The sequence below is a fragment of the Amphiprion ocellaris genome, chromosome 4, assembly GCF_022539595.1.
Source record: "Amphiprion ocellaris isolate individual 3 ecotype Okinawa chromosome 4, ASM2253959v1, whole genome shotgun sequence".
NCBI lineage: Eukaryota > Metazoa > Chordata > Actinopteri > Pomacentridae > Amphiprion > Amphiprion ocellaris.
This window is the reverse complement of record NC_072769.1, coordinates 14,982,723-14,998,079: the sequence shown is the minus strand read 5'-3', so window position 1 is coordinate 14,998,079 and position 15,357 is coordinate 14,982,723. Positions and strand designations below refer to the sequence as shown.

The 15,357-nt window shown below is 40.5% G+C and overlaps 1 protein-coding gene across 1 annotated transcript in view; it reads right to left on the bottom strand.

The window, feature by feature from the left end:
* Nucleotides 1–1,009: 1,009 nt before the first annotated feature.
* Nucleotides 1,010–15,357, bottom strand: part of pcdh7a (protocadherin 7a) — a 42,697-nt gene continuing 28,349 nt past the window's right edge. The window contains exons 5-6 of the mRNA XM_023267991.3: nucleotides 6,725–6,926; nucleotides 1,010–5,049 (exon numbers count right to left, since the gene is read on the bottom strand). Coding sequence (XP_023123759.2) covers nucleotides 4,511–5,049; nucleotides 6,725–6,926 — 741 coding nt within the window. The 3' untranslated portion in view covers nucleotides 1,010–4,510. The remainder of the gene's footprint in view (nucleotides 5,050–6,724; nucleotides 6,927–15,357) is intronic.

The following is a 15,357-nucleotide window of genomic DNA, read 5'->3' as shown; positions in this document are numbered from 1 at the left end:
TTGAATGTCTGTGTTTTATTACAACAGAACAAGCATGTGACGCTACATTCTACCTATAAATTAAACCAGCAGATGCGTCGTTTGACTGGAAATGATGTCTCTATAGATCTGCAACACTAAAATGTGTTGTCTTTCTTCCGCTTTGCTTTTACTGATTCTTCTCTCCTGCATATTTAAAATCTGAAACAGAGAGGAAGTAATTCTGATGCATGACCACCTGGTGCCAGTGTTGCATACTTGACAAAACAAATTACAGATTGCGGGAGTTTTGTTTTTTTTTTTGTGACTTTTAGAGTCCTTCACACTAATCTTCACAGCAGTTAACACCTGTGAAACATTGTCAGATAAGTCCAAATTGCTTCTCCATTTGAAAACTTTTCTTGTAGCAGGATCCAGTTCAGAATGTTCACTTTTCAAAGATAAAATTGATGGATTGTGCCACACTTTAGTGGCTAAATACTCAAAACAGATTGACGTCAGCCAGCTGTAAATTGACATCATATATTAAATGCTGCTGTTGGTTCTGCATGAAAACGGTTTAAAAATTTTACTTCTCGATTCATTTTTGACCTTGGAAAACACAGGTGACAGAACAACCTTTACAATCTTCACTCAAGGTCTGCTCAGCAGTTTGTTCTGGACTATTGACTGCTTCAAATGGTCTTCATCAGCAGAAATTTGGTCAGGTTTTATGGAACGGTGAATTTTGATGTCTCCAATGGAAACCATATGAGCAAGCCGCCACTGATTGAAGATTTCTTCGTGCACCACTTTCAAATAAAAGCTCCATTACTAATTAATATGTCACTTACTAATCAGTTAAAAGCTGTTAATGAGAACATCATGTCTGCAGGTGCAGCCGGTTCCTGTGGGCATGAATGAATAAAGGCTTAAAAGTGTCTAATATCACTTCCCTGAAAGTTTTTCTACTTTTATGTGTCGTCTCGCTATCAATAATTGGGCATCTCATATTCTTGAGGCGAATATTTCAAGTTAACAGCCACACAAGAGTGTTTGAAGTTTTTAATGTCAAAGTCAAACTTTTACATGATTCATCTTCATACCAAACCATTCGTTGACAGCTCCTCTTCTTCCTCATCATAGCAAATGCAATTAGTTCATTAAGTAATTACAGGAAGGGAGCAGCGAAAAAACAGAGCCAGTCCCTTAAGAAAAGAAAACAAAGAAGAGGAAAATAAAAATAGTTATTTTTCCTTATTTTTTTTTCTCAAGTGCAGATTTGAACCTTAAGCATGCCATTGTCTGTTATGGTTTTCAGTTGTCTGTTTCTACAGTGTAGTTTTATCTGTACATGGCTAGGAGTAACAGCACGAGGGGGGATGACAGGTACATGATGTCCACTGAAGTGTCTGTTTTTTTAAAAAATGTCTCGATTAGCGGATGATAGATCTCAGACACGATGCTCTTCTCTGTCTGTCTCCCCTCTTGTGTTATGCAGTAGACTGAAACGTATTCATGTTTAAACGTGCAGTATAAAAAAGGACACACCCACACAGAATCATGTAGAGCAAGTTCCACCTAAAATCCAGATTTGAGGGTTTTTGAAAGGTGCCATCATGGAACTGCCATAAAACAGCAGTTTTGAAGAAATATCTGCCGCTTTGAAGAGGCAGGGCTGCGTTAGGAGTCTCTTTCCCAAACTCGCTTTCTGATATCCGAGGTACTGAGACACATTTATCTCAACTCCTTCTCCCAGAGAATGAGCATGTGTCCTTTTGTCTCTCAGTACATGCAGGATATCGTGATTGTTTCCACCAATCAACATAAAGTCTCCATGAACAGAGAAATTCCAAACGTTATGTTGTTACATCCTCGGCACAGTTCGTCGATACCAGAGCTCAGTAAACAGCCATGTGGTTGGATTTAGGGGTAATGAAGGCTTAGGGAGTAGATACATCAGTGGGTTCAGCGGTGAAGGCTGCTGTTCACAGAGTTGTAACGTATATACAGGTCTACAAAGTGTAATTACACGCATAGAGCATTTCTCATCCTAATTACCTCTGTAAAATGTAAGTAGGCATCATGACAACTGCTACCGTTTTCAGACGTTGAGTTATTTTTCAGTCAAGCAGCAGCAGTGCGAGGAGGTTAAACACTGTTGCACACCTGAGTTGGTTCTGTTTTTTTTTTTCCCGCCTCATCTCGACCGAAACAATCAGAAAAATTAAGAGACACGCTTACTGGCAATTTGCAGCCGTGTTACGTTCGCCTATCCAGACATTAATGAGCTCAGCGCAGATCAAGGGAGGAGAAGAGAGGAGAAAGGAAACTCATTAAGACCACAGGGACGACCTAACCCTATTATCCCTATCACACCACTGAGCCACACACTGATGATGGGAATTAAGATGTGTTGGCCTCGATCCACACCCACTCCTCAACCCGATGCAGCAGAGTGTGTCGGAAGTCGTGCGGTGGCTGATGGGAAGGACGAACGTGAAGGAGTCTGTTATCTGCGCAGTTCAGCACAGCAGTATGGGCGTGTTCAGGTCAGTACTGTGCGGTGAAACGGGTCGCTGCAAAGCTCCTCGCTTCCACCACACATTTTTGTTCTTTCTTTATTTTCTTTCTTATAGCCTCCGGCACCCTTTGTGCCAACTTCAGGCCGTGGAAACTGAGCAAAAGGTGCCCAAGGTTACCCCAAACTCGCTTCACGATAAAGAAGTAACAGACTGACGCTAACTCCCTCGCTGTCATCATTATCTCCATTTCCCCCTAAGCACACACATTTATTACAGACGTATCCAAATAGGCGTGGTACTCAAAAAAGAATGTACTTTAATAAAGAGAAAAAAGTTATCTTTCTTTCATGCAGAGTCTCTTTTTCCTTTCCTTTTTTGAACTTACGGAAATTTGTTTTTTCTATGAGTCCTACTTACAGTATGCAGAATATCTCCTATTCCCACATTTTTCTATTGTTACTTACAGAAGATGTTATTGAAATTCCCTTTAATGCAGCCTCACACATCAGTCTGAGAGATGAGTAATTATTTAAATACATATCATGTTTAAATACTGGCTGGAGGGGAGCAGGCAAAATGCTACAGCTAGTTCAATGAGACAATATGTTAAAAAAAAAAAAACATGATTAAAAATCACATACACACTTGGTGCACATGAACTGTGTGTTGTGTTTGTGTGTTTACTTATGTTTCAGTATATTTCATGTGTGTGTATATGTTGGCTCGATGTTTCTGTATGAAAGTTAATGCAAGTTATTATACACTTTATGTTACACAGCCACTGAATCATGTCACAAACTGTGGCTCTATGCATGTTCACATTCTGTAAATGCACCGTATGAGTTTGTGTCTACATGCGAAGGTCTGTGTGTGTGTGTGTGTGTGTGTGTGTGTGTGTCAGTGCTTGCATGCACGCATGTGTGTGTGCATGTGTATGCGATAGAACAGTTATCATACATGAACACTGTCTGTGGATGAATTCAGCACCTCAGTCTACTATGAAACGGAGGACAGCAGCATGAAGAGATAACGCCGCCGTTTTTATCAAATACACACATACAATATATACATACAGACTGGGTGTAAAGGCAAAAATAATAAACATATTGTCACACGCCAGAATACTGTGGCACTACTGACACTCTATGAGAACCTTGTATTTTTAATAGTTACGTATGATCAACGTAAAAAAAAAAAAGTCTCTGTTTTCATATTGTTGCTGTTTGTTCTGAATCATTTGTGTTTTGAAAGAACACCGCCTGATTTCTCAGATCAGGACCGTTTTTTCTGTTGTTGAACTGTACAGCGACCACACTTGTGTGTACTTTAAACTCTGTTTATGTCCTAAGATTCTCCCAGGATTAGCAGTTTGGTTGGTTAAGATCCCCCTCTTGTGTTACGATAGACTTGATTAGGCATTAGAAAAGTTTGATTGGTTTGAATTAGATCCAAATAACTCAATCAAAGACCCGTTACTTCTTTTTATCTATTTTGATTAGATGAAACCTCAGCAGTGTTTTCAGCAGATGGTTCACCAGCTGAGTCCATTCTGAACTGCTGCAGCCTCAGTTTTATATGCGCCCAGGCATTTATAGCATCAGGATTTTACACTGATTCAATCTCTCCCTCTTCTTCACACAAACCCCTCTGTGGCAAAGGGTCAGACATGCATTGGGTTCAAGTAAAAAGAAGAGAAGATGAAGTTGTCCTTCTCCAGACAGATATAGTAGGATCTTTGCCTGTAGGTAACTTTTCAGTAAAATTTTTTTTTTAGAAAGCACTCCTGGTTAGAGCTCTCCAAGGAGTTGATCCATCGCTTGCTAGAGTTTAAATGCCTATAAATATTAGTCAGAATCCAAAAGTTCCAATTTGATAATGGCCTTTGGAAAATCTCTTTTCTGACATTTTCACATCTTCACAGGTTAAAAGGCCCTCCAGAATGATCACTTGCCAGTAAAGTCTTTAAGCCTCCCTCTTTGTCCAAACAGGGAGTAGCATGGTGAGGGTTCTGCTCCATTACAGGCCTGTCACAGGTAGACCTCACGGCGCGACAACGTGAGGCAGGATGTGGTCTTGTAGTCCCCTCCTGTCCGCGTCAGTGGTATGACCTCGGGTGGGTTCTGGCCTTCTCCTCCTTCCTCCTCTGGTTGGCGCCTGCCGAAGCCCGCGCTGCTGAACGTGTCATAGGATGCCGAAGTCATCTTGCGGTTTAGAAGGTTGCGGTTGTGATCACCCATGTTCCTGTTGCGATCTCCGCTGCCCAGGGTGCCGAGAGGATCCCCGTTGGCTAACGGTAATCGCTGACCTTCTCCGCTGACGACCACTCCGGGCTCCGAGCTCCCCGCGCTGCCGGCGCTCTCGCTGTCACTCTCATGGTCGTTACCACGGAGATTGTTGTTGTCATCTCCCGGGGCGAAGGTGGAGAGTCGTGGGGGGTCGCTGCCGTGGCGCTGACGCAGCCGAGGCGAAGGGCGGACAGGCATCCAACAAGTGTCAGAGTGGCCAAACTCATCACACTCTCTGGTACACTTCCCTGTCAGAGCTACATCTGGCAGCTGTCTGGCATCTGGATACAAGAAAGAGACCAAAAAAAAGGGTAAAAAGAAGAGATAAATGTTGTTTTTCTGTTGTTTTGTTGTGGTGCCCTTACTTAATAGAGACCCACACAGGAATTGGGAGGAGAAAAAGAGAAGGGGAATGTCACGCAGCAAAGGTCCCCAATCAGAACTGAACTGGGGAAGCTACAATTATATTGTGCACAATGGGCCACAATGAGGAGACAATTAAATAAAAAGTACCTGCACCTCACATGGGATGAGTTGAAGATTGGGTGAGGGAGAAATAAAAATAGTTTAAAAAAAAAAAAGAGAGAGAGAGACTGGGGTTATAAGTGAGGGGGAATTCGAAGGAAACGAGAAAGGCAGGAAAAAAAAATGCTGCTGGAGCAAAATGAAAACTGCTGACTTACAAAGAACGTTTAAAAAAACCAAAGCCGTGCTCAGCATTACAAGAAAGGTGAAAGTTTAGGTAAAAGAAAACAACTATTAAGGCCAAAGAGAAGATGATTATCTCAAATCTGAATGACATATCTAAATTTCCTCACACGCTTGGAAAAGATAAAGTTCTATATTTTCTATGTATGTCCCATGAGGGCCAGTTCAGGAGGTTAGTGAGGCCACCAGAGACTGAAGGCTGATGTCCTGCTGGGTCAAAGGTTATTATATAAGTAAACCGATCATTTCTGAGTCAATGCCGACAACATTTTAAATGGAGACTGGAATTCTAAAGATGATGGATGAGGTAAACATGACCTTCCTGCCAACAGTACAGTTGTAAAATTGTACATTCCTTCACATTTAATGACCATGTGAAAGCAGCACATTCATTTACAGGCTGATTTTCTAAATTCTACTTTATTTGAATTTACCACAGGAAATTAAATATTTCCGTTGTGCTCTCAAAACTAATTTCTGCTGAATACGTACAGCAGCAACAGCAGCAGCAGTGAAAGCAAATTCATGTGAAACCAAACAAGCACATAATTATGCAGTATAATTATAACCAACACAATGAGTTCTCTGTTCCATTCCTCTCTCCATCTGACCATGACGAAAACTTATTAAACTCCGCAAAGAAAAAAAATCCGCACAAAAAAAAACAACAACTCTTGATTTCACACACTGGTTGAAAAGCAGCATTTAACTGCAACACGAGAAGTTGCCAGTCGCCAAGGTCTCGGTGACCTCGGTGTTTTGTCACCGTTGCTCTGGCTCTGGCGTGGCACACAGAGGAGAAAGGACAGGAAAGATTAAAATAAAACTAAAAAAATTCTCTTACTTCTCAATATCTTTGACAAAGAGTCGGGGAAAAAAGTGGTGAAAGCACAATTTTGTCGGTGAAAGGGAGGCTTAGGGCGAGGCCAAGGTTGAGCCACTGCCATAGCACACTGCTACACAATAGCTTTTCTAAAAAAAAAACTTCTTCACATAATACACAATATTTAGACCTTGAATGCAAGTGAAGGCCACAGTGAAAGTGTGTGTGTGTGTGTGTGTGTGTGTGTGTGTGTTATAAAGAGGATATATGTATAATTAAAACATGTCTAAGCCTTTTCACAGTATGTGGTGCTCACAGCCTTGAGAAACAAGAAATATAAGTGAATGCATCTGGCAGCCCATTGAATTCGTCAACTTCTGTGGGCTGTGTGATTTGCTGTATGATTTGAGTGGGTGTTTGTGTACCATTCTCCACATGCTCCTCTTCCCCAACGCTGCCCTCTGGAGTGGTTCGCTCGTAGCCTTCCTCGGGAAGCGGCAGAGCTCCCAGCCGTGGCCCTGATGAACTCTTGCTGCTCGGCGTCTCCGAGTCCTCCAGGCCGCTGTCATAGCAACCACCGTCCTGGGCCTGGCTCACCACGGAGAAGGTCACCCGGCGGAGGGTCCCCTGTAGAGAACATAAACACACAATATGGGATTAATCATCCAGGACTCCTAATCTGAGATTCTAAATCGGAGGATTAGGCTGCTGGGCAGGGGTCTGCAAAGACATTTTGGGATTATCTGATAGTGTTCGCCTTGATTATAGGCTTAGCTGCTACAATGCAGGGCAATAATCATCAACCAATCACGGCGGTCTTTCAAAGTTTTTCGTTGGCTTTTAATCCCAGTCTAGATTAAGGCTGCTGGACATGAATGATGTTTACAAACCTCTGGGCTGCCTGAAGACACTCACTTCTCATCTGGAATGGTGCCTAATAGTAGCAGCTGGGTAATACAGAGTCCACTCACAAAAACACTTAGCTGATCCTCTATTGAAATAAGTGGAGGATGTTAAGCGATAAATCTGATGATATTCTACATTTCTTCTATAGTGAACAAATGCCTGTTATATACTGAGCTTAGTAAAAAAGTCTTGGTGTGTCCAAAGCCTAATATATTTCCACTGTGCAGTGAAGTCAATCCCACTAGACCAGCATGCTCTATATAGGAGATTTATCTGTAGAACCAAATGTGTATTATTGGATGGCTAAAATAGCCAACAAAACTGAACAATTCACTGCAGTGCCAAAAGTATGGCTCCTAGCTGTTTAAAGAGCCTTTTAAAAACATAACTACATACCATAGACTGTATATTTGTGAACTACTTTTTTCTATTTACATCTTCAGAATCAACTAATGGGCTTTGGGCTGAGTGATTTCTTGACAGTAATGAATACTATCGGCCTCATTTTGTGCAGTTTTTTTTTTACAGTTATTTTCGCTTACAAGTAATTGAATTTCCATTCTGATATTAGTATTTGGTATGTTCTGTCTTTTCTTGAATCAGAACCAGAGAACCATCAACCACCACTGATAACCATCCTGCCCTAAAAGTATTTTCAATAATGTTCACACATCCGTCATTTCCACACTTCCCATTCACTGTCTATGTCAGCAGCCATGCAATGCATTCTGGTATCACTACCTTGTGGAAGGAGGAAGCATCATGCTGGCAACTTATTTGCCTATATTTGAGGTCTTAGCTACTTTAAGCAAATCAGGGGCATCCAGAATGACTTGGTGCCTCTGGGAACTCCAGAAAAACTTGTTTAAACTAACTGTTGCCAATCTAAAGTGAAGCCAGATTCAGCAACTGCATAGATTATTTCTTGCCACTAATGCTGAACTATTTTTGTAATATCAGAGAAAGCTTCAAAATGAGCTGCCATATTGGATCAGATTTGAAATCCGGGAGGAAATATCCCTATATTATTCAAATATTCATCCAATCAGAGTTTGTGCAGTTAAAAAAAACCAATGTAGTCTGTATTAGTTTCCTGATTCAAGGAAGGGAAACTCTTGTCAATCGGCTATCGTGACACCAACTAGCATTACAGTCCTCAAACATCCAATGCTGGGGAGCAGCGTGATCCATTGTGTCCAAAACTGCTTTTGTGAAAATGGCAGGACCCCCACATAAAAGTTTCAAGTTTCAGCTGTCTTATTTCTCCTTCACTTTGAAGGAAGAGATGTGATCAAATCAGATTAGGAATCTGTTATTTTGCTTTGCTTGCGGTGGAAAACTGAGAAAAGTTCAACTTTGTAAGCGGAAGTACAGGATCCAGCCAATCAAATCCTGTTTATATTATAATAATGTCAGACAGTTCCCCAAAACGTCACTCACGCCCCCCGTCAGGCGTTAATGAAACACATATGTGTGGATCCTGACTAATAAAAGACATAACTCACACAAAGTATCGCACCTGCTACGATTCTGATACAAAAATCAACCCAGTCTCGTTAGCAGAGAAGTTTTCACTATGGAGAAGGGTAAAGAAAAGACTGCAATAAGTCCATGCTGAGAGAATATCAGAGAGAGTTAAATGACTCCGTCTGGCCTGGAGGGATCACACTGCACCAGGAAGCCCATTTCTATACAACATCCCTCCTATCTCCTCTCATACTCATTTATCTGCTCACAAAATTACAACCCTTTCAATCTAGATCTGCTTTGAAACATGTAGCGTATAGAGAGGAAGTGATGGAACAGAGGGAAGAAGCAGATTAGGGCGGAAAAACTTCAGCTCAGAATGTCATCTCAGGATAATCTGGAGGGAAATGGATGGAGGGCTGGTAGAAAAAGCCCAAACTGTACCAATTCTCCTTTTTCTTCCAAGCACAGAATGAAAAGAAGCACCTAATGAAGGCGCAGGACAAGTGAAGAGACGAACACAGCGAAATTAATTAAGCAGATGGGGGGAAATTAACGGAGCACTTGTTTCTTCTGCCACTTCTTAGCAATGTTCACATGAAAGGGGGGATGAGAGAAAGTGACTCAGACAGCAGGGACGGCGAGCTCAAGCAAGGCTGAGGAACAAGAAGAAATGTTAGTCTAGTGGAAAACCAGCAGTTCTTGGAATCTCAGTGGCTTCATCCTAACTCTCCACAGACGGCCATGTATTTTTAGAGCTGAGATGAAGCAGACCAACCTCGTTTCCACTTATTTAGACAAGGGGCAGAGAGGGTGGAGAGGGCGAAAGAGTGTGAAGACTATGGGTAGGATCATTTATTTTTCTTGCTATGAAAAAAGTTAATTTGTGATCTCACCATAAGTTTGTTCTCTGAGATCAGAGGTGTCAGCATCACAAATAATTCCTTCTTGACTTAACAGCCTGTCAAAGCTGTTTTCTCAGGATCACAGAATAATAATAACTCAACATCATGGCAGGATGTCTTTTTTTCATCATCACAGAATATTCATTTCATGATAATGATGTAAAATTCTAATTACTTTTGATCACAAGACAACAAGCAAAAACAATATCCCAACACACAGCTCTCCTCCAGCCTTCTGTTCAGAGAACAGCAGACAGTGAAAGAAGGAAAGAAAATTAGAGAGGGTGGGAACATTGTTAGCAACATTTTGTGCTTCTCATGAGTTAAAGATACCAAAAAATAGTCACAAATCCTTGAAAAACACACAGTAGGTAGTTTATCATTAAACATTTTCTGGCCATCTGAAAGGAAAAATGTTAAATATTTCCCACAACAGAAAATGTTCTAACCCTTACTTGGCATTGCTCATTGCTCATTTTGTAAAATGTGAACCAGAAATTGAGAAAATTTCTGTAAAACAACATCAAGGTCAGTGTCTATAATAGCTACAAAGACTTGGAAATAAACAACCTGAGAAACTAGCTAAAAATCTTTTCTTTGTAGAACATATTGATTTTTTTTTAAATCCAGGAGGCTAAAAGAGTCTTCTTGAAATATCTTCAGAACACTAATGATGTTCAAGAAGAAACACTTAGTCTACAAGCATGCAGCCCTGTGAGGCTGTACACAGAGGAGTTAAATGCTAACTTTTGTACATTAATTGTATATTAATCACAGTAACAACAAGAAAAGCACTCAGAGAGAGCAGTACTCCGCCAAGGCTTCTCAGTTGTTGTATGATTTCCGACAGATAAGTCCCGATAAGTCCGTGGATTTGTAGTAGGATCGCAATCATGTGATCGTCAGCAGGACGCTGATGTATCGTCCACTTGTTGTCATAGTTACAGTGAGGCCGTGCCGCTATCTCATAATGATATAGAAATCTTTAACAAATCCGTGGATCCAGACAATAAGCCCCACCACTGCCAAAATCTAATCAGTGGTCCTTGTGTCATTTATGACATTCCCTGAAAATTTCATCCAAATCTGTTAGTCCGTTTTTGAGTAATGTTGCGCACAGACAGACAAACAGACAAACGTATGCCGACTGTCACATAATTCCACCAGGTCCCTTGGTGGAGTAGTATTTTATCTTAAATTTTTAACCTATTTGAATGCTGTGAATATTGTTAATTTAGCACTAAACATAAAGCATAGCTGACACTTAGGGGATAGTCAATAGATTTTCAGATATTTAGTCTTAGAAGGATTCAAATATTGACTTGATGATGGAACTTTATGAAAAGTCAGAGGATAATTTGCTTGTCAAACCTTTATTCAAACTCACTGAGGTATAAAGGCCCTCATTTACAATGTAGCCGACAAGCGTGCACCAAATTTCATAAAAATCGATTCAATAGTTGTGAAGTTACACAAATATGTTTAGAAAGTCAGACAATCAGAAAGGTTTGTGGGTTTCATCCTCTGTGGAGCACGAATGTCTGCAAAAAAAAAAGCAGCTCTTGTGATATTTCAATCAAAGCTAACCCATTAGCTATTCTGCTAGCATGGCTAAAAACCCGGTGGGCTTTTCAAAGATGGCCATTTATGTATACTTTTGGAAACTGAACGTTTAGCTCTGTGACTTGAATGTAACACACGAGAGGCACAAACTGGGGCTAGGATTACTGGCTGAATGCAGAAATCCAGGCCTGTGCCACAGGGCAGCTCTTGATTGACAAAGAGTGAGTTACTCGTATTGGAGGTCTGCTGCTGGTTTGCTCTCTGTGTGTGTTCTATTACAGAATTCATCTGTTCAGCTATGATTCCATCTAATTCAATTTCCCTCCAACCCTCTCTCTGGCCAGAGCTGCCCCCTTTCATTCCTTCATCCTGATAATTTTATTTTCTCTTTCTCTCCCTCTGTCCTTCTTTTCTTTCGGCCGATGCTGGAGTCAACTCTCCTTTTCACAGCTGTAACTCTCCCTCTTTTCTCTTCCCGCTCGCTTCCTCCTCCTCCATCCGTTCTTCTCCTTGCCAGTCAGCTTTATGATGTGGCGATCGATGATGTGTCCTTGACCTCGTTATGAGTCCCTCTTCACTCCCCCACAGCAGGCTTTATTGACCCATAACTCCTCTACACTCTCTAACCCCCTTTTTTTCCCTCGTTTTCTCTCATCTTCCATCTTCTCTGTCTCAAAGTCCTTCCCTCATTGACAAACTTCTTATCTTTTCTTTTGCCAAATCCTACATTTTCACATCTTTTGGACTCTTGCTTCTTATCACTGGAGCCTCACTTTTCTTCCAAATTTGGCTTTTAACTCTCATACTTCTGCTACCTATATCTATCAGTATGGATTTAAAAAAAAAAGGTTTATACATGTCTGGCTTCTTTTCCTAAACGGATCTCTGATTATTTCCTCTTTGCTTTATCAGCTTCTAGCTTTGTATTGAAAAAATATCTCTGGAAGCATTCCTTGACGTTTCCCAACCTGACTCAGAAAGAATGTTTGCGTGTATATATGTGTGCTTTCTAGCATTTGAACGAGGAATTGCAATAAAGGCTGGATACTATACATCCCAAATATCTACTGGATGCTGACACACATTTAGAAATGAGAACGCACACACATTCGGATGAACTGGCTAAGGTCCAGTGTGGCCTATGAATTCATGCCTGATGGAATATTAATTGAGTTTGACAGAGGACATAAAAAAAACCTTCCCCTTAATCTGACACGGGCCATTACAGTTCAATACTGACATGGGAGCTTCACTCATCCACACGGCACAGCGAGTGTATACGAGTGGGTGTGTGCGCGTTTTTTGCATGTGCGTGCATGTAGCGCAACCATATTGTACAAGGCTACGAGTACTGTGATACAGTATGGGAGTTATTGTGAAGTTATTTCTGGCAGATCAGTATGAATCAAACAGAAGCATGATGGGTCTGAACTAAGAATAAACTTATCCATCTGAATCTAACAGCTCTGGAGCAACAAAAAAAAAAAAAAAAAAAAAAAAAAAAAGAGCTCCTAATATAGCTTTCATTTCAGGGCAAGAGTGTGTTGCAGTGCACGTGTGTCTTCATATGCTTATGCTTATGAGTGAGACTTCACACCTTTATGTTTGTGTTCTACAGCTGTGTATGAGTGTGAGACTCCCAAAGCTTGCTGGATGTGTTATGTCAGCCTGTGAGAGTACAGTCGTGTGTGTTTGTCATGTGAGGACATGGCGTGTGTGTGTGTGTGTACGTGCACAGGTTGGCTCAGTCATCAAGGTAATTAGTGTGTAAACCTCCTCGCTGTCGGTTCAAAGAGAATTAACGAGCTCTAGTTAATTAACAGTCTCCCTCTCTTCTCGTTACATGTGTCTGCATATTCAACACATGTGTGTGTGTCTGCACATCTGACTGCTGATGTGTGTGAGAGCACGTTTAGACACCGGTGTCTGTTTGTGTTTGCCTATGCCCTGCTACACTCTGGTCTGCATAATGAATTGACAGGATGCGGCTTATGCATAAACCAAAACTACAAATACGGTTGTAGGACTAGAGCCACTTTTCCCTTTGGCTCCCATTCTCATTCATGTTTAACATCACCTGTGTACAGTGTGGGAGCCACCACTTTATGGCTGGTTTTATTATTTATTAGTTTGTTACCTGTACATTATATTGTTTAGTCGCTCTCTCGGTATGTTGATTGTAACTATGTTTAGACTGGAAGCCAGATTCTCTCTATGGACACTAATTTGTTCATCCGTTCACTCAACTCCAAGTCACGTTGCATGCAAACAGACTCATAAATACTTTATAGGGGACCAAATGCTCAAACCTACTGTATGTCTTATTTAACCTTTACCACCACGTTATGCTTTTAAGGCCACATTTAGAATACTAAATACAGAACAAACAAACTTAAAATAATTCATTTTTTGCAGCAAATTTTATTGGAGTTTGCCTGATATGGCTTGTTAGGGGCTGATACCAACATTTTTAAAAAAATTATTATCTACTGACAGCATATCAAAGCTTTTTGCTCTTGAATTGATATTTGATAAGTGTGGATCTCATCAAGGAGATTCAATAATTACTTTTGGGCTTAATTACATAAAAGATGCTTTTTTTCTTGCTTTATACCACTTGTTTTCTAGAATTGAAGATAAAACTAGAAAACAAGTCAGTAAATGTAAAAGACTGTGGCAGAACTGATTCAAACATTTGATAGCTCAGAAGGAGAAAAGATTGAGAGTTTTTTCACAGATGTTCATCATTGAAATTGCCGTTAGCTGGTCTTATACTACATAGTATGTGACTGTTTATTCATATTTCTTCACCTAATGTATTGCTGCGTGTTTGCATTTGTTAGTGTGCTTAGAAAATAAGCAACTGGAGGTAAAATATATATATTTTTCCCTCCATGATGGTTATGTATTTGTGTTGCATCAAGCAGAAGTCAGACAATTTCATGAGCCAAACGTCAATCAAGCAGACAACTGACATGCTGTTTGTAATCGCTCCCTGCAGACACCTGAAATATTCCTAACGCTGACTGAGGGGGTGCAGCTTTGTAATTTCCCTGCCAGTTGTCCTTGACTGGTCATTTTAAGCCCGAGAACACATTATGTTTGATGCCAAGCGTCAATATTTTTTAAATATGATTATTTTTTTCCCTGCCAGAAATTGGATTGTGTGACCCTCATGGGATAGTGAAAGTCTCAATTAAAGGCTCGATTTATGGAATTCTTTAAGAGGCTTAGCAGCTCGAGTGGGCAGAATGACCTATTGAATGGCTAGAATAACCATGGCATTTAAACGTAATATGTGTAATAGCCGAATAATTAGTTTGCAAAGAACACAATTAAATTAGTAAATAAGTGTTTAGAGAATATTTTGATGTAGCTTTCGAACAGCTCCGGATGAGCAGAAATGTGATATTCAGATGTCAGATCAATATGGACGTCTAACATCACATTTATATCATCAAACTGTGTCACGTCTTCCTGCTCCTCATAATGCGATGGCTTATTTACTACCTAAAAATAACTGAGCTGATAAAATGTCAGTCTTATGCATATTACAGTTATAACTGTGCAAAATGAGTAAGGTGATACTGCACTATGCCACCACAGCACACAGTGAAAACTAATATGCTTGTGTTGACACCACATGGGTACGGTCCAGACTTCATATCTGGAATGCTGATCAGTCAAAATGACCTTTGGCTGTTCTCTTGTTTTGCCTCCGTTTAGAAATCGTGTTGCGTTAATGCAGCCAGCAAATGTGAATATGCTCATACTTTGGAAGCGGAGTGGATGTTGGAATGAATAAGCGAAGTCAATAACTGTGAGTGTGCTACAGTTCAGATATTATAGATAAATAATGAGCTTGTATTGACTGTTAAAGCAGGGATGCTGCCACTTTTCATGATTAAACTGCCATGTAAAGGTCTTGGTGTGGAGACACTGTTTCACTATCGATTCACACTAGACAACTCCGTTGATGACATGTTTCATTACTCGCATTGAATTAAAAGGTTGCCATTCTTTGCTATTGTTCTCTGCCATTTTAACTGACAATAACATTCTCTCACCCACTCCAGATGTCTTGTTTCATACTGTTGAGGGATTTTCCCACAAGTACCTGAAGTGTGAAATGTACTGGTGAAAAATCACACGAATATCTGCCCAAAAAAACTTTCTCCCGCATTTTGTTTTAACACTTTTCTTGCTTTTCCTCTGTG